This window comes from Erpetoichthys calabaricus, chromosome 2 (assembly GCF_900747795.2).
Source record: "Erpetoichthys calabaricus chromosome 2, fErpCal1.3, whole genome shotgun sequence".
NCBI lineage: Eukaryota > Metazoa > Chordata > Cladistia > Polypteriformes > Polypteridae > Erpetoichthys > Erpetoichthys calabaricus.
In genome coordinates, this window is record NC_041395.2 from 63,248,500 (window position 1) to 63,268,905 (window position 20,406).

General features: G+C 35.0%; 1 protein-coding gene across 1 annotated transcript in view; it reads right to left on the reverse strand.

Moving 5' to 3' along the window:
* The window catches only part of prmt3 (protein arginine methyltransferase 3), a 309,295-nt gene that overhangs the window by 117,876 nt on the left and 171,013 nt on the right, over positions 1–20,406 (reverse strand). The window contains exon 11 of the mRNA XM_028793849.2: positions 19,003–19,081. Coding sequence (XP_028649682.1) covers positions 19,003–19,081 — 79 coding nt within the window. The remainder of the gene's footprint in view (positions 1–19,002; positions 19,082–20,406) is intronic.

Below are 20,406 nucleotides of genomic sequence, written 5' to 3' on the forward strand. Positions count from 1 at the left end.
TGATAAAATTAGCCCATTATGTCCTCTGACCATCAAAAATTCTGCTGTCCTGCCCAATCTCATCTTCAACTTTGTCATACAATACAATACAATGCAGTTTATTTTTGTATAGCCCAAAATCACACAGGAAGTGCCACAATTGGCTTTAAGAGGCCTTGCCTTTTGACAGCCCCCCAGCCTTGACTCTCTAAGAAGACAAGGAAAAACTCCCAAAAAAACCCTTACAGGGGAAAAAATGGAAGAAACCTTGAGAAAGGTAGTTCAAAGAGAGACCCCTTTCCAGGTAGGTTGGGCGTGCAATGGGTGTCAAAAGAAGGGGGTCAATACAATACAATACACAGAACAGAACAAATCCTCAATAAAAAAAAATAATTTTTTTTTAGAAGTACGGAGCAGAATTTAACAGTAGATGATATCACATAAAATCTGAAAGAACCAGGCTAGCAAGTTACAGGAGTTTTCTTTCTTGGAGAAAATAAATGCCCTCTGAATTGTTTTACATTAGATTACTGTGTGTGCTTACACAGCTTGCTTGAAGCCCAAACACTTTGACTCTACCATACAAATAGGTCACTCTTAACCGAGTTACAGAAACGACAAATAAAGAATCTGACCTCCCAACTCTCAAGGTCTTTTCTGCTGTACACTTCATATGTGATACATTAGCAAGTGCTTCAAAGGAGACTGTACGTGTATAAATAAGGTATATAGCCTTCACAATGTATCCACTTCATATTTATTTTTGGAGTATTACGTTTTGGAGGCTGACAAAGACTTGAGTATTGGAAAGGCACCATATAAATAAAATGTATTATTATTATTACTATGACTGATTGATAAAAGTGGGAGAAAAATAAAATACATATTACTCTGCATGTTTTACAAATTTTAAGGATGAGTTCTTTCCTCTAACAAGTACAGAAGGAAAATTAATTATTACAATGTACGTAGATGAAAGGAATCAGTAAATCTTTGCAAACCTTTTAGTAAAAATTATAATACATTACAAATATACTATTGAATTTTAGCTTAAAGGATTAAAAAACACTGTCTTAATATTAACTTTTGCAAAAAAATATATGGCTCCACCCCAAGTGTAAAATGGCAGTAAATTGTACTGACTGTAGGTGGTATGTTTACTTAATGAGATCAAGGACAAATTAAATTTATTTTACTATTCAATTTTAAAATGAATGAACAGGCATTTTAATTGGTTAAAACCTGGTTTCTCTCCTCCCAGATTCTGACAAGCACCTGCTTCACTTGCAGTCAACCTTTTCACCCCCTTACATGACATATTTGTCACTTCATTTTTCTCTGATTAGCATAGTAAATGAATAATTATTTCCTGGCTCAGGTGAAATCAAGAAAGTGCTGATTGGGCAAAAAGGGAAAGAAGGTCCTGTGCTATTCGCTTTACAGAGATTCATAGCTTTGACATCTGTGTCCTTCTCGACTCAGTGCCCAGAATACATTTGTCATTCTGAAGAGCTCACGTGGTCAGTGGCTGGCAAGAAAAATGCTTCATCTTTCAGTAATGCATGAACAACTTGAGGACATTTAAGGATAAAGGGAGGGTGACACTGCAGGCAATTCAGGAACTGTTTCAGATGTAAACCAAATGCAATACATTATGTACAGCAAAATATAAACAGGCAACATTTTTGACTTACACCAAAAAAGCACTTTTGAGGAAAGTAATACTATAAGTGTTCATTTATCACTTATATTTTAATTTTTGGATTCATAGAAGGATTTTTTATAAATTCTTAAATAATAACTATTTAATGCACATTTCTATATTCAGTTTCCAGTTAGAAATATAAAGTGCATGCTCATTCTACAATAATAAATATATGCAAATTACCTTTTTTTTAAAAAAAAAAGGTACCCAAATAGACAGCAAGAACAAGATCGATCAGTTTCTATATGGTTGGCAAAATGAATTCTGGAATAAGTGTGGCTAACCTTGTTTGGTGGTTTACCCAGACCTAACATCCACTCCAAAACTGACTTACAGGAAAGAATGGCTACACATAAAATGGAATTTATGTTTACCTTATAATGCTCTAAATAATGAAATAATTTTTGTAGATCAAAATGTTATATAAAAAAAATAATAATGAAGGAAGTTTACGATTAGTAAGAACAAAATATCTGAAACCAAGACTTTTTTTTTCTTTTTACTAAAAATGAAACCTAAAATAGTTAGCTTTTAATAAGTAACAAATACTAATGTAAGTGAGCTTTCCTGTGCTTTTCAGATGATATCAGTTCTTCATACACATGAGACTAGTGAATGATGTCACAACAAAGTTCTAGTTGCAGATTACTGTTAATGAGACGTGCGCAAAAACATCTTAACTTAGCACATGGCAGAAAAAATGCCAATCATAGAAAAGTAGATCAAGGGAAAATGCAAAGAGCATCATGATTCTTAACATATTTAACTTTGTCTCACTCACAACTAAGATATGAAGAACAGCTTCTAAAGCCAAACGTAGGGGTGGTGTTAGCCCACAATCACTTGGTTGCCGATAATAGATATGTAAAAGTCAGGATAAGCAATGCAGCAGCACCATGTGAGCTCACCACTCTTAAAGCAAATGGTTAGGGTGGGGTGTGGGGCCAACTGAGTGACAGACATCAAATGGAAAGAATTCCAGACAGAATGTCATATTTTTCATATTTTAGTAGTAAATGAAAACTACTGAAAATGGCAAATATAGAAGTCAGTCGGGATCGAACCGGGGAAATCTTACCACTACACCACGGAAGCTGTTGTTTTACCCTTGAACCTTTTGTGAAAGTGTTTATTTGATCTTTGGACTTCAGACTTCACACTTTATATAGTTTATGCCAACATTTTGTCATTTACTACTAAAATATGAAAAACGTTTCTGTTTTAACAATGTGTTTACAAAGATTATTGTAGAAACGGAACACACATGAAATGCATGTATTCCAAATAACGATCTATTATTTCCACTCTAAAACTCCAGCACTTCACTCCCAGATAATCAATCAAGGTATGAGCTGGAAGAACTATGTGCACGTTCTGCAGCTGTGGGGCGATGGAATAGTAGGCTGCTTGCTGCTTGTCTTTATCGGCACATTTACAGGACAAAAGAAGCTGACGGAGAGGGGCGAAGGGCCGGATCTACGAGTTTTTTCGTAGGGTCTGGAAATTCTAGTGTTAACAAACCTACTATTTCTTTCATGGAAGGAGTCGATAGTGTTTTGAAATAGCCAGATTCAGATTGCAATCTCTAACTTTAACTGGTGAGAATAATCTATGACAGGGCTCTGTAACAAAAATACATTTTAACAATCTTACTTCAGACACAAGAAGAACAATGCAGCTTTTGCCATGACTGTTGGACTGTTGAACTGTTGAGCAATAATTTTGCCCATATAAAAGATTTGAAAAATGCTGGATGTTTAACAATAGTGTGTACATATAGCATGCTTCATAGACTTTTGTATCCCTGCACTATATTCCTACAGCTTTTTCAGCTGTATAGGATCTTGGTGTTTGGTACCCATATTTTATGAAGGGCTAACTATGTTTGAATAATTTGTATTAAGTCATGGTAATTTAAAGTGGTTGTAAGACTCCATAACACCATATCACCTGGTCTTGACCCTCATTCAAGATTTCAAAAAACAAGACATCATTGCACAGTCAAGGTTTAGAAAGCATTCAACCTGGGGTCTGAGGTGTGTATCTCTACTATATGGAAATAAATATATCTTCCCAGTCACATCAGAATGTCATATCAAGCTCTCACTTTTGTTTTTCACAGATGAATGTGATATGGTCAATTACTGCAGCACCATCAAATCTAAGTTAATGGTTCTCTCTGAAAATGTGTGGCTTGCTCTCAGCAGCTTAAAAGACAACAGATATCAAGTACTTTAGTGTCATTTTAAAGAAAACTGTCATTAGTACTATAAATACTTAATTATTTCCACCTAGATAATGATTGTACTGACTGAAGGTAGTCAGTGAAAGTTTCTTTTAGGAGAAAAGACGTAGTTCAAGAAACTATGCATAGGTCAAAACCGGAAGGCAGAAGCACAATTGACAGAGCCCAAAACACAAACCAAAGTAAAAACGCAACATGTATGAGGTCAATTACCAAAAGAAACACAAAGATCACAAACAAAGAGCAGCAATTTTTAGCTAATCTCGGATATCAAGGAACAGCTTGTGTGACCTTCATACTGGTGCACTGGTGAAGTAATTGCTGGCCAGTCCCAATGCATTAAGGGAATGATTTCCATGGAAGTGGGTGAGGGAGAAACCCAAAGGTAGCGGTGCCCATTGGCAAAAAAAAGGTATCACAAATTGAGTCTCTGTGTATAAAATTCCCCAAAAACATGTGTGATAATTTATAAACACACAGAGTATAGAAAATGTAAATCATGATAATGACAGCTTGAAAAAACAAACAGAGTGTCTCATAGATGCATATTTATTTTAATTAGGAAAATAAATCAATCAGTCACTACTTTAATTCACTTTCTAAATAAGCTTTATATTTCGACTCTTCCAGAGCATTCCACTGCAAGGCAATTATAAAACAGAAAACAATGCAAGTCACAGCAACAATGTAAAAAAACTGCAGTATAATTTAAATTATGTCTCTATGGGTTACATACCTGAGAGTAAACAGAAGTAAATTGTCAGCAGAAGATTATAAGCAATATACTTTGGAAAGTACAATATGTGTGAACCAGAAAATGAATGACAAATAAACATAGGTCAATCTAAATTGAAAATTTGTTTTTTATATACTTCATTGTAATGATTATACTGAATGCAGTCTGACAGAGAGACCTAAAGGGAAAGAATACTAGCCACAAAGATTTTTTTTCTTTTTTATACTGTAAGTTGTCTAAAGAGGCTTTGCAACAGTAAGAAGTAAGAAAATCACACATGAAGTGGATGACAGGGGGGTTTCTAATGCAAGTGTCTTATAAGTAACAGAAATCAAAAGTTGATTCAGGGTCAGACAGAAATATAGTGCCTACATGCAAGCTGAAGGGAGTCAAATTCATTTAATAAAAGATCTGTGTTAGGTGTAAGCAGAAACAACAATTGTAACTAGTACTGGTAAAATCTGTGTGATGATCAGGAAAACCTGTATCACTCTGAATTATGGTTTGAACAATGGGTTATTTAAGTTTAAGGTTCATGAAACAATACAAAATCCACAAATTCAGATTTAGATAGATAGATAGATAGATAGATAGATAGATAGATAGATAGATAGATAGATAGATAGATAGATAGATAGATAGATAGATAGATAGATAGATAGATAGATAGATAGATAGATAGATAGATAGATAGATAGATAGATAGATAGATAGATAGATAGATAGTTATGGTGCTATAGTCGCACAGTGGTAATGCTGCTGCCTCCCAGTAAGGAAACTGAGATTCATGTCCCGAGTCCTTCCTGCGAAGAGTTTGCATGTTCACCATGTGTCTGCCTGGGTTACCTCCCACTGTCCAAAGACATGCAGCTTAGGACATGACCTTTAGTTATTTCTTTTTGTTAATTTATTGTGCATATGTTTTTAATATCCCGTTTCAATTATAACAAGAAATGTGTCATTCCTGTTGCATGTACAAAATAATCAATGGCTGTTTAATGAACATGCCCAGAATAATGTAAATAACTGCAAGCCCAGACTGTATGGCAAAATAACTAACAGTATTTCATGTATGTGCCGTTTTCTGAATAAAGCCTATTACTTGAAAAAATGTGTTGATGAAATTTGAGAAGGGTTTATATATATATATATATATATATATATATATATATATATATATATATATATATATATATATATACACACACACACTAGGGTGGCTCTGTCCCCAGTTCAACTTTGCTCGCCCACCCCCGGGTTTGGTTTACTGGATATACAATTTAAAGAGATATTTTCATGGGAATTGTTACATATGTATTATTTTCACTTTTACTTTAAAACTTTAGTAAAAACATTATTTGGAATTAACTTTTCTTCAAGATCGCATTGAATTTTGATTCTGTGTTTGAACTTACATTGTGACAACACAACATATTACTGCCTGTGAGTGAATATTGTTTGTTTCTCTCTAATAAATAAAACGACTTTTTCGAATGTTCGTCCGTGCTCTTTCTTCTTCGCTTTGTCATTGACGTGTCATCTAGAACGTATAAAATTATTGTCCTGAAAAAATTAAACAGGGGCTGAGAGCACAGGAAGTGTGTCTGACAAAAGCATTCACACAACTGAGGTTAGATGACTGTGGTCTTGTCTGAAAATAGTTGTAAGTAGGGCGTGACTTGAAAGAATCTCATGTTAAAAGTCTCCGTCTCATGGGACTTCATACTGCCCCAACGTTTTTGGAATCTTTTACTTCTTGCCGGCAACACGAATTACACGATCTACAAATCTCTGACTTAAAGTTTAAATCCAAACAATATATTCAATCTCTTTTCGCTGTTCCATTATTTCACCGAGTAATAATTTCCATTTGTTTGCGCTAATGTAATCTTTACTACACTTTTTTTTGAGACTTTCAAATTTTTGTACTTCCATTATCTGTAACCTGCTCTGCATGTGTATAATGCCAATGCTTTTGTAATCTTTTAATTCTCATGGATATGCTTCTTCATTGGGAAGAAACACTACTTTTTTTCCCCTGATGGCAACACAAATTAGATGATCTACAAGTCTCTGACTTAAAGTTTAAATCCGAACAATATATTCGATCTCTTTCTGCTGTTCCGTTATTTCACTGACTAATATTTCCGGTTTGTTTGCACTAATGCGATCTTTCCTATCCTTTTTTTGAGACTTTCGATTTTTTAAACTTCCATTATCTCTAACCTGCTCTGCTTGTGTACCGCGCCAACATTTTTGAATTCTTTACGACGTTTGACTTTGTCATCTACTCTTTGTCCTTTATTTCTGGCCCCAGGTGTGGTTAAATCTCTTTCTCGCAGGACGTATAAGTGTCTCTCCGAGAAAATCACGTCTCCTCTCCTTCTAAGATTTTTTAAATAATATATATATGTGTGTATATATATATATATATATATATATATATATATATATATATATATATAAATAAATAAATATTAGCTTGATTAAGATCTGAATGTGCAGACTTTTGATTGCTAATCAGTCTAAAGAAAAGTCCAAGTGCCACATCGTACTGATTTTTTCATCCTGCTCCTGGCTGTTTTTGATAAGGTCCCATTCCATCTTGTTTCTACCCGTTTCCAGCCACTTTCTTCTGCTCCCAGTTTCTTGCACCACTTTTATACCCACTCCCAACCACTTACTCCCACAAAAGTTCCATCCCACTCCGGATCAACATTTGCACATTCCCATCTAAAAGGCCCATGATATTGGGCACATACTGTAGACCAAGTGAATTCTCAAAACAGCACAATCTCCCAGAAAAAAACAGAACTGAACATCCCAGCACCAGTGCATAACAGATGTATCCACACTTTCTTTTTCCAAGTGTATGTGCTTTTGCAGTGAAGAAGTATCGAATAATAAAATAGAACCACAGGACTTCTGCTGGAATGCAAACCTGTATCTCATTATAATCAGCATGTGGTACTAAATGTAAACGTAAATAGAGGAGACAAAATTACAGGGAATTCTCTCTGCAGATAACAGAATCTTCATTTTATCATTAAAGGTCTCAGATCAATTGTCAAGCAGCTCACACCAGTCACAAGCCAGGCTAGAACAGAACTTTAAATAATTTAGACTATGTGTTTTTAGGATGCAGATGAAGTGCTCAGTGATTACTCATTTGAAAATATGGAAATATTATATTTACAGTATCTAGTTAATTCTACTACCTCATTAACTTCACAAACCATATAATTAGAAAACCAAAACAGCCATTTATATTGTTGTAAAAAATAATTTACTTCCTTCCTAATACTGTATCCTGATTTTTGTATATTTCACACAATGAATGGCCTCAGATCTTTGGATCATATCAGATATACTTTATTAATTCCCAAGGGAAAAATTCATATGAATTCCTTAACAAAAACATAACATACAAAGATACTGACTAAAGTATGAGTATAAGACAATAGATTAAAATGCATAATACAATAAACACTATGCTAAAAATAACTACTATATGGAAATGTCTACTATCTTCCTATGGCCTCTGGCTGGAGTGAAGGAAGGGACATTGGGGAAAAAGCGTTGTAGTGCCTAATGGCGGCAGACCGAAAAGCTCTCCAGAAACACTTCTTATTGCAAAATGGTGGAATGATCCTATGGCTGAAAGTACTCCAAGAATGTATCCCCCTGTAGGAGACGGGAAGAACTATTCTGTATAACAATATTCTATAATAGTTATAACTGAATTCTACAACTACGTATAACTATGTAAGAACTAAAACGGGAAACAACTTTGCTACCATCCACTTTTCCAGAACAGCCTCCACTGTGTCTAGAGTCATTTCTGTAATGAAGCTGACTTTACCAATAGGTGTATATAGACTTTTTGCATTGCCTGAACTCACATCCCTATCACAGGAGACCACAGTGTAGAAAACAACACACTAGCTACAGCAGACTGCTAAAACATTTCCAGCAGCTTGCTGCACACTTCAAAAGTACCTTAGTCTCCAGAGTCTCTGTCTGTCAGGAAAACTACTGCTTGTGAGACTTAAGGACTGTTCCTAACATGGATGGAAGCAACACTGGAGCACCACAAGGAACAGTCCTGACTCCTTTTCTCTTCACTCTGTACACATCAGAATACAAATATAACACCAGGTCATGTCACTTACAGAAATTCTCAGATGATTCTGCAATTATGGGGTGTATTGATAAATGGGATGAGACAGAGGGGAGAAGTCAGGTTGAAAAGTTTGTTACTTGATGCTAAGAGAATTATCTACATATTAACTTCAGCAAAACCATGCAACCTTCGCTGCACCAAAGAGCCTGTATGTCCAGTCAGTATTCAGGGAGAGGATGTACTCCTAAAAGTACTTGGGGTGCACATCAATGACAGGTTGGCGTGGTCTTGAAACACAGAGGAACTATAAAAGAAAGGGCAAAGCGGACTCTTTTTTCTTAGGAGACTGTGTTCCTTTAATGTAGGAAGTGACATTCTTCACATCTTCTACAAGTTTGTGATGGCCAGTACAATTTTCTATGCTGTGGTGAGCTGGGCTGGTAGCATCACTTGACCGAATTAACATGTGAATTAAAAGGACAGGCTTGTTATAGGACGCACTCTGGAACCCCTGGGCAGGTGTATAAGACATGGCCCACTGGGAAAAGACAGAGAAACAGGACGAGGACCTGCTGCAGGGATTCTCTCTCTCTACTGTATTGGGAACAACTGAGTATTCAGCAAGAAAATCTGGAGAAAGATGCTGGGGATTAGGTGGCCTTGCCAGCCCAGCACACATTGTTTCTACTGTGATCCTCACCAGGAAAAGCAGAAAGAAAATGATAATGATGATTTAAACTAACAGTGAACTTGGCTAGATATTTACAAATTAAGTTTTTAATGTCTTTGTCTTATATTGCAAGAGCTGTCATAGGGCATATTATAAACCATAGTAATGAAGATACTTTCACAGTGTAGAGGAGGAGGATACAAAGTTCACTGTATATTACTGTATTGTTGAACTCCTTCACTTGGCCAGCATGACATTAGCTTTTGATACAATATTTTTGTCTAGTTTTGCTGGGTTGACAAATTGCTGAAGATGACAACTAGTCTTGTCATGCATGCACAGCAAAATGAGCACAGAAAAAGCCAAAACATTTTGTAATGCAAAATAAAAAGTAGTGCTGTGTGAAAAGAATAAACTCAAAAAAGACTATATAAGTTGTACCAAAATGATGCAACTTGAAAATCTTTTATGTGGCACAATAAAATGCATTTTTTTTCACTATGTAAAAAATATGAATTCAATTGCAAACGTTAGATTCTAAAATCTAACCAGAACTGCTTTACAATAATCATTTTCTTATTTTAGAAGACACAGTACTGAAGTGGTTAGCACTGCTACCTCACAAATACAGTATCTTGGATTCAAATCCCATGCCTGCTTGCTGTCTGTGAGCAGTCAGCTGTTTTTTCTCTAGGTACTCCAGGTTTTTCTTGTACAATGCAAAGACATGCATGACAGCTTAATAGGCGAATTAAAATTGGTCTAGTGTGTGCGTAAGTGAGATGGACTGCTGTCCCATCACTGATTGGCTAGAGAACCTGATGTAAATGGCACAGGCTCCAACCTACATGACCTTGAATTAGAGACTTTACGGATTTTTTTCCAATTAAAATTCTGCCCACTTCTATACTTTTTGTTTGTCTCACTTTGCTAAAAAATGCCAATTATGATTATGCAGAAAGCCTCGACTCTAAGATTTTATAGTAGTAATGTAATTCTGATGGTATCATTTCAGATTATACCTCTTACCGATAAAGGTTAAACCAATATTAAGGCTTAATTAATAATTTTAAGAATGTTAACTGTTCAGCCCACATTTTTTTAGATGTGGATGCATATTAAAGTAAGACTTATTTAGAATATTACTAGTTGGGATAAAGAAGCATCTGACCCATCAGCTTTCTATTCCCAGAAACTGTGACATGATGATAGTAACTGGAATTGTGAATACATCTATCCATCCATTTTGCAACCCGCTGAATCCGAACACAGGGTCACGGGGGTCTGCTGGAGCCAATCCCAGCCAACACAGGGCGCAAGGCAGGAAACAAATCCGGGAAAGGCGCCAGCCCCCCGCAGGACACACACACACCAAGCACACACTATGGACAATTTAGGTTCGCCAGTGCATCTAACGTGCATGTCTTTTGACTGTGGGAGAAAACCGGAGCACCTGGAGGAAACCCACGCAGACACGGGGAGAACATGCAAACTTCACGCAGGGAGGACCCGGGAAGTGAACCCGGACCCCCTTACTGCGAGGCAGCAGTGCCGCCCATTGTGAATACTGTGGGCACTTTTTGTTTGAGATAATATTTCATCAATACTTGCTTATTAAAGAGGTTTGCTAGATTTGACAGTTGGTACCTTGTTATTTTACTTCTCCATTTTACAATTTGATTCATCCTATTTTTGTTGCTGACATTTAGATATCTAAATCAAGCCTTCAGAACATAAATTAAAACATAAATTAAGACTTTTAAAAACAAAAATGATGCTAAAATTCAAACTAAAGATTCAGCTTCATGAGATGCTAGAGAAGCTGTTGTTCATTTTTTGCATTTTTGTATTTTGATTAAAAGTCAGTTGAGTGTCTCTGATTGTGCAAAGACTTTTATAACCTTCCACAATCCACCACTGCCTGGCCTTTGATGATTGTCTCTTGTAGGCAAATGGCATTTCTCTCTATTATAAAAAAATATCTTGTGACGAGACGTGATCTCCTGAAGAGAGACAGAGAGACACTTCAGAGAGGCAGAGACACTTTCACTTCCCGCGACACAATCAAGTCATGTCATACTGACATTCATTGGAAGCATGTTCCTGTGAGACGGTGACCTAGGCAAGGAAAGTAATAAACAACCCAGAACAAGTGGAACTGAAAACCTTGCAGGTCCAAACGGGGTCAGAAATAAAAGACAAAAAGACACAGTAGAACTTCATAAAGACGTTCAAAAACGTTGGCACCATACACATGCAGAGCAGGTTATAGATTATGAAAGCAGTGGAATTACAAAGGCTCAAAAAAAACCTTGGTGTGATACACACGCAGAGCCAGTTCAAAAATATGACAGTACTAAAATTCGAAAGTGTCAAAAAAACGAGAGTACAGATTGCATTCACGCAAACAAACGGAAATTATTACTAGGTGAAATAATGGAACAGCAAAAAGAGATTGAATATATGGACGTAGGTGATATGTCGGAAGCATGTAGATATTGTAAGGCTTTAAAGTTTAAGTCAGAGACTTGTACATTGTCTAATTTGTGTTGCCATCAGGGAAAAGTAGTGTCGCTTCCCAATGAAGAGGTGCTTCCATGAGTATTAAAAGATTTGTGGTTTGGCGAAAGTGAAATCCACAAACACTACAAGCAAAATATATGCGTTTACAATAATCATTTTGCGTTAGCATCATTCAATGCACAAAATGTTGATTTACACAATAATGGACCATATGCTATGAGAATCTGTGTTCCCACAACAATTACAGCGATACGACAAGTTTAATTTCGAAAAAAAAAACACAATTTGGTCAGGAGAAGCAACGCAACACAGAATAAAAAGAGTTAAAAGATCTGATGTAACAGAAATTCTACAGCCAATAATGGATACAAATCCATACATCCAAAAGCATCGCACTTTACAGGAAATTTATTAGCAAAACACGGACAAAGAAATTTTCTTGGATTTCTATATGAATTTGAAAGATCACAGTCGCATTTATAATAAACCCACATGTGACGAATTGTCAGCGATAATAATTTCGAAAGATGGAGATATCAAAGACAGAGTAGATATTTGTGTATATTCAAAGGTAAAGCATGATTCATCATTTATGTCAAACACATTGCCACATGCCTTTACTCTTTCCTTTGCTTTTCCCAGATGGTGAAACAGGATGGTCGTACAATATGACACAAACGCATTCAGAAAAACGAATAGCACCCACACAATATTTCGGGTCAAAATTACTAATACGTTCCCATGTATTTAACCCACTTCTATCATCTCAACGTCTATTGCAACATTACATTATTAATGCGTATGTAAAAGTCGCAGCTAATCGTCTCTTCCTTATTAAATCGAATCAAGCTAAACTTAGAATGGAACATATGCAAGGTCTCATTGATCATGTTCAAAATTCAAATATCAATATTTCAGACATATTCAAAATAGGTAAAGCAGTAATATTATGATCATCATATCAAGGTAGTCCAAGAGCATTGCAACAGTTATATCATGATGCAATGGCAATATCCAGAACTATCGGTTGGCCAGATTTATTTATTACAATGACGTGCAATCCACAGTGGCCAGAAATCTGCAGCTTCTTGAGAACAATGCCACCGGCTACATTAGCTCTGGATATTCCCACTTTCGTAAGTAGATTGTTGTATTAGAAAGTGTTATTTTTAGTGAATGAACTCAAAATGGTGTTCGGGCAAAATGGAGATCTTGACATGCCATTCGTATTAAAATGTTTACAGTTTCCTGTGAGAATAGCTTTTGCAATGAGAAATAACAAATCACAAGGACAAACATTTGAAAAAGTTGGTTTATTTAAAAGAGACAAAGAAACGGTATTCACTCACAGCCAGTTATACGTTGCATTATCACATTGTAAGACCAATCAAGAAATCAAAATTCAATTCGATCTTGAAGAAAAGTTTATTCCAAATATTGTTTTTACTTAAGTTTTAAAATAAAAAGTAAATATAATGCATATGTAACAATTCCCATGAAAAAAAAACACTTTAAATTGTATTTCCACAGGACCAAACCTGGGGATTGGCAAGCGAAGCGAGCAGGGAGCAGAGCCCCCTAGTCTTCTAAAATACTTAGATCTTTGGCTAAAGTAATATTAAGTTGTAGAAAAGACTCAGAACAGCAGTTAACAAAGTCATCTACCACTGGACTAGGACTTGCTTCATTTTCATCAAGTATCATTACAAACACTAAATCATCTGCAAATTCTAAGATTAACCTATTTTTCAATATCCATTAGTGTACAGAATGTACAAAAGAGGCATGGTCATTTCAGTAGCTTACCAGCTCCTTTTAGTTTCCTTGGTAACTTAAAAATTTATGACAGAAATGAATACACAATCCTTGACACCAGTGGGGCTATAAGTTTGTTGATGTAACTCATTTATGAAAGACTCTATTGGCTGCATTTCCAATGAAATTATCATATATTTAAGTCAATTTTTGATAAAAACATAATAACTGCAACTGAATTAAGCTTTATAAAAAAATATATGATCTATTTCATTTTTATACTGAAGTATTAGAAAATTAATATTGGTTTTCCTAATATATTAAGACAATCAAGTGACATGTCAAGCAACAACAGATGCGAAGAGCTCAAGGATGTGAGTTTTAAGCTGTCTTGTCATTTAAATGCAATTGTTTTTCTTTTTTTAAAATAATCCAACAAAAACGTATGGGGAAAATTAAAAAAAATAAACATGATGATAACCAATAAGATTAAAGCAGAAGGATGTTTTATTAAATCAAATTAATTGAATATTATATAATAAAAATATGAACACCATCTATACCATAGAGGGAGGGAGGTAGAATATGATCACAGAGAACACCAGTAGTATCCTCCTCCTCTCATAAAAGTGTTGAGTATAACAATCAAAGTAAAATGCATCATAACTTAGAACAGCACTTGGAAGACCACTATCTATCTCAAAGATACTCTTACAACATGATAAACGACTGCATGGTTGAGATGGATGTTTCAGATGGAATGTAAAGACAACATGTCCAACATAGCTGTCTTTACACTGGCTCCCAATTAAGCTCAGGACTGATTTTAAAAAACTCATTTTAACATATAAAGCCTTAAATGGAAAATGGCCCTACTTACTTATCTTACTATTACCTACAAACCAGAGCGAACATTGAGAACTCAAGACCCGGCCTTCTTGAGATTTCTAATATTAATAGAACGACAGTGGGAGGTCGAGCTTTTATTTACTGGGCCCCTAAGCTGTGGAATGATCGGCCTGGTAATATGAGACTCCCTTTCAGTCTCAGCTTTTATATCCAGTCTGAAGACTCATTACTTTAGTCTAGCATACCCTGACTAGAATTGCTTATTAGCTGTGCATACTGCATTTCTGTTAGTCATTTGTACAGAAATATAAGTAATACAGTATTTGTAAACCATTACTAACCCTCCTCTATTCTGTTTCTCCTCTCTGTATCTACATGTAGCATTAGTGTCACTGCTCTGCTGCAAGGCTGCTCTCCTACATTTGGAAAAGTCATATCGGATCAAGGAACATTGCAATCATCGGATGGAAAGATTCTCTTATTAGATCGGACAGTCGGTACAGACTCCACTATATAAAACCCAGGATGGGGTACGCAGCAAGTTGGCTGTGGTCTTCAAGACTGACTTTGTTTGACTTTCTCCTTTATAATTTTAAACTCCTCCATTGTCAACTGGCCATAGTTCATCAACTAACTAATTGACAGGTATTGTTGATTTCCATTTTTGTTCAATCACTTTAAAACTTGTTCTCTGTGTGTTTTAACAAATCTTTATTTATATGTGAACCTGTTCTTTATTTAGCAATTAGTTTTATCCATACTTGTAGTTTGACTTGGATTTGTTCACAGTGCTCTGTGCCAGCACTAAATGAACAGCGCATTACAAAAAATAAGTTGCATTGTATAGCAGCCTTGCATTCCAGCTGAGGTACATTGTATATGTGCATAATGTTAAATTCATATTTTTGATGTTCTTTAGAATTTTTCTTTATAAAAGTGTATGTTGTTTCAAATAAAGTAAATGCAAGTTAAATTACTTTAATAAATAAACTGTTACATTAGAAAAGAGAAAAGTTGCAAAGGTAAAAATTACCTCATGTTTCTGTACAGTAAGATTAGCGATTCAGTGTTATATCACCTAAGTGCTAAATAAGTTAACTTTGAGTGGCACTAAAACCAAAATAAACTCTATTACCTCTGTTTTTAACTCACTGGTCTGCCAGGTAGCTTAAAGTGTTGACTGCCCTAAAATAATGACAAAATTCTTTGAAATATAAATGTAATGATTATCCCCACCCATGCTACAAGTTTGCAGTATCCTCTCTAATTCATGCAAAGAATGCAACATAACCATTCAAGTAATGCATGGTGTCAGATTTTAAACATGATAGTAGCTGCTGAGATTATTTTTAGAATGTCAGGAGCAAAGGTGTAGGTAGCGCGGTGTTTTTCAACCATTTCTCTGTAGTGGCACACTTTTTGTAATCCAAAAAATCCAAAGGCACACCACATTTCTACCAACTACAAAAGCCTTAAATCCTGTGCTAAACTGTTGGAAAGGGTGGTACAGGGGGCAGCAAAAAAGCAGCTAAGAGATTGCCATTCACAGACCCAACACTTGTGTAGAGTATAATTTCAATCATTGATGGTGATGAACAATTTAGGATAGTATTTGTGGAGTTTAAACACAATGTTTAATGTATGTCCAATTAAGCGGTGCGTATCTTTCAATTAAATTAGTCTTTAGCAGTGCATTCAAAGTCAACAGTCGTTTCGATCATTTTCTTAACTTTGACACATCTGTGTTTCATATGCTATGACAATTTGACATCTAATACAATGACCTTGTTTTCTTATTGCCAACTTTTCTACTTGACTTTTAGGAAGGCTTTCAAAATCAGGTTGTACTTTCTCAAGAATAATTTTTTTAAATATTCAAGTTTAAGGTGATTTTAAATGTAAGTTTAAAATATGGCATTCATTTTTTTTTTTTTTAAACCTTTGTGTTGATTTTACATTAATTTTGTGATTCCGTGTGCATTTGCTTCATGATTTATATATTCATATAGTTACACATTTTAATGTTAGATACAATTAATCACTATTAATTACATATATTTATGCAATTAATTTTTGTAATTGATTCCCAGCTCTAATTTTTACATAGAGTGTCTGCAGCTGACTAGAGACAATTGTTTTAACACTCATAGTGAACTATCTACTATTCAAGGGGCAATTAAGCAGTTTGTGGATTAAAAAAGACAGCGGATTTAGTTTGTCAAATAGTGACCTGTTTTCTTGGGGCCTTTTGCACCTCTCAGCGTATATTTTTCAGGCACTTTACTTCTGTAGTTCCTTTAATAGAGTAATGTAATTGTGCATGATGACTTTGTTTCACAATTGGTCACTCCTTTTTCATGGGCACATTAGCTTGTGATATTATATCCATCCCAAACCAAATATTTTAAACTGAGGCGCCATTCCAATTATTATTTGAGCAAAAGTGACTTCATTCCATGTTCCATGATGCTAAACAAACACTTTCCCTTTTGTACTCTTTAAAAACTAGGCATGGCTGCTTTGAAAAAGAAAAAAAAAACTGTTAAGGAACACGAAAAAATACGTATTTTTAAATTTGTGACACAAAACATTCCACCTTTTTTTACCTTTTTAATTTCAACTTCCTCTTATCAATCACACTTAAATATATACATTCAAACTAAATAAAAACGATTAAACTATCAGTAAGAATATATTGTATGTATGAACATTACAAATCAACACGCTTTTATGATCACTTTGGTTCTGTAAAAATACTTTGAACAATGAGGTACACTTTCCTATGTACAAAGTTAACATTAATTGAATGGACAAAGAATTTGCCTAGCTGCTACAAACCCTACCTACAAGTAAAACTATGCAAACATTGAACTAAACAAAGATTTAGATCTTCACCTCGCTAATGATCTAAGAACATTGAACATAAAATGTTAGAGAAGGCAAAAAGTAGTTTTGTCTTCTTACTTTAAAGTCAATATATTTTTAACAAATGGCATTAACATTGAGTAGTACAAAACCAAATAAAACAATAAAACCAGATTTCAATTTTAACTAAATAAAAGTCTTTACAGTTAAAACAGTTTATGTACGCTTTTAATTACCATTATCATTTTGATGGGACACATTTTACAAACTAAAGGGTTTTTGACAACTATAATTAATTTTCCAGACAACTGAAATGGAAGGCACCTCTCAAAACTGCTGTTCATTGATAACCATGGTATTTCTTTGTTGATTGCCTTACTATAAAATACAGCACAGATTTTGCATCTCTTCACCCAAGACACCACATACAAACTTTCAATGGAAATGAACTTGCACTAACAGCCTGTTTTGCAGTCAGTCATTCATTTTCTAACCTGCTTTGTCCTGAACAGGGTTCCCGGTGTGCCGCAATCTCATGCAGCAAGCACAGGGCACAAGGCAGGAACAACTCCTGGACCCTCTTTGGACTGCAGGAGGAAACCCACACACACCTGGGGAGAACTTCATGCATGGAGCATCTGTGACACAAACTCTGGTCTCCTTACTGCGAGGCAGAAACACTACCACCATGCCACTGTCCTGCCTTGTTTTGCTGCATGAACTAAAATAATGCACCTTCCTAAGAGAACTGCTTGAATTAATTTTAGAAAAAACATTTACTGATCTGCATTTCAAAAGGGACTCAAATATTATTGGCACAAACACAGAGTTGTAACGTTCAGTACAAAGAGGGGTGCATGTGGTACTGTTTATTAATAAATATATATTTCCAAAACTATTTGTGATATTGATACCAGAAGTAAAATCTGACCCTTACAAAGCATGTTGCTTTGACTTTTGATTTTTACAACAAAAAAATTAATAATTTAAATAAAATCAAATGTGCATGGTATCAAGTTAACTGAAGATAATGACAGTTAAAAGAATAAAATAAATTAGGGTTAATTTAATTTTGACATTCATAGATTGCCCACTAAGTTGACAGCAGAACTGGTTCCATAGGTCACACCAACTGCTGAAGTCAGAAAAGGTGACCTTTCAGCTGTCATCTGTCCCTTAGAGCCTAGTAAAAGCTAGTGTACTGGAACAACTATACTGTCAGACCACTATCTGTTACATATCATTAGGCCAGGTCAGTGACAGAAACCACATACTGTCCATATAAAAATGAGCCTGGAATACACAAAGAAATGTATCCTTCAAATTAAAGGCTCCCAAGAAACAGTATATGTAAATTATGTTAATGGGTTGTAAAAATGCACATTCTAAAAGCAAACTTTCTCAAGTACAATAAAATTTAAAATACAAATTTCTGGAAAGATCTTCCAGTAAAATAGTATTTAATATACAGTAACATTTCTTAGCTAACAATACTACCAACAGTTGCACATTTTTAAACAAACAATACAAGAAATGGCTTCAAAGAACAAACCTGAGCCACCATTTGCTAGATATTTGTCTCTTGCAGAAAGGACAGAGTCCAGCATAGATTCAAATAGGAGAAAATAGCCCTAAAAAAAGAAAAAGGTAATGATGAGTTAACCATTTTAATAAATGTTTAAGCAAAGTCTACAGTAATACAGTATTAAGAAAATGCACCCCCCTTATGTCATCAAATTAGGGGCTGGTAGCCTAACCCAAAGACATCAAGAACAAACAGGAACCAGCACTGGATGAGGCACATTTATAGCACTCAAGATGCCAATTCAGCTAATGTGTAATAAAATAAAAAAAAAAAAATTGACAGTTAAATATTTTTTTGTTTTACTGATTTTTACAGTTCTACTTTTAATACCCTCCTCACAAATTTTAATAAAGCTGTATTTCTGTTTGGGCAAGCTATTACTACTATGATGCAGATTACACTTTCATAAACAAAGATTCAAATATATTGTCAATGAATTATACAGGTATTGTGCTAGTGAAGATAAAATCTCCCATCCTTCTACATAAACAAACCATTCAAATTGTTAAATGATACTACTGCCTATATCTGAAAATATATAATACAGTAAAGGTACAGTAAAACAGTAAAGAAAGAAACACAAATGCTAACAAAGCACAACCTTTATTTTTAAACAAGCAGTTCACCTAAAAGCTGAACAACATGGAAAGCACAGAGTTAAGCAGTCCTTAAACCAGTGAAGGGATTCTTAAAACTAAAATCACTCACATGTATCGGAACACAGTACAGTATTAAAAGAGACAGAGCAAAAAATGTAAAATGGTCAAGAGACAGGGAAAAAGAAAATCAACTTAGTCTCCTCTAGAAGAGACTCATGGTTGGTCGCTATTGTGCAAAGACAACACTGACATACAGCTTTCCTTATGAGAAAGATTATCACATATCGATCAACTGTCACACATACTGAAATGCACAATGATACGGTTCCTCTGAGAGAAAATAAAAGAAACTGGTATAAGAAAACAGTTTATTTAATAGCAGAAATATGGTACATTCTCACCTGATAATTAAATTATCCTACATATCTCATTAAATTAAATTCCTAACATGAAAATAAACCATTTTATGATATCAGCCACTGTCCTTTATTTGACCTTAATTTTGTCATAGACAACTATCCCATTTTATCAATAGCTTTTATCTCTCTTGTATCTTATTCGTACTGTAGTCTTTTAGTGCTGTCGTTGGTTCTAGACCATACCATTTATAACTAATATCAGAACAATAGTCTCAGGGAGCCTTGTGTGCACTGCTTATCTGCAGTGTAATTTAGAATGTAATTTCACAGGCTACTGCCTCACCTGTAGGGGAGCCATCTGGAAAGAGAATTATACCTGACACACTCTCCCATGATGCTTTAGTACTCCCTGT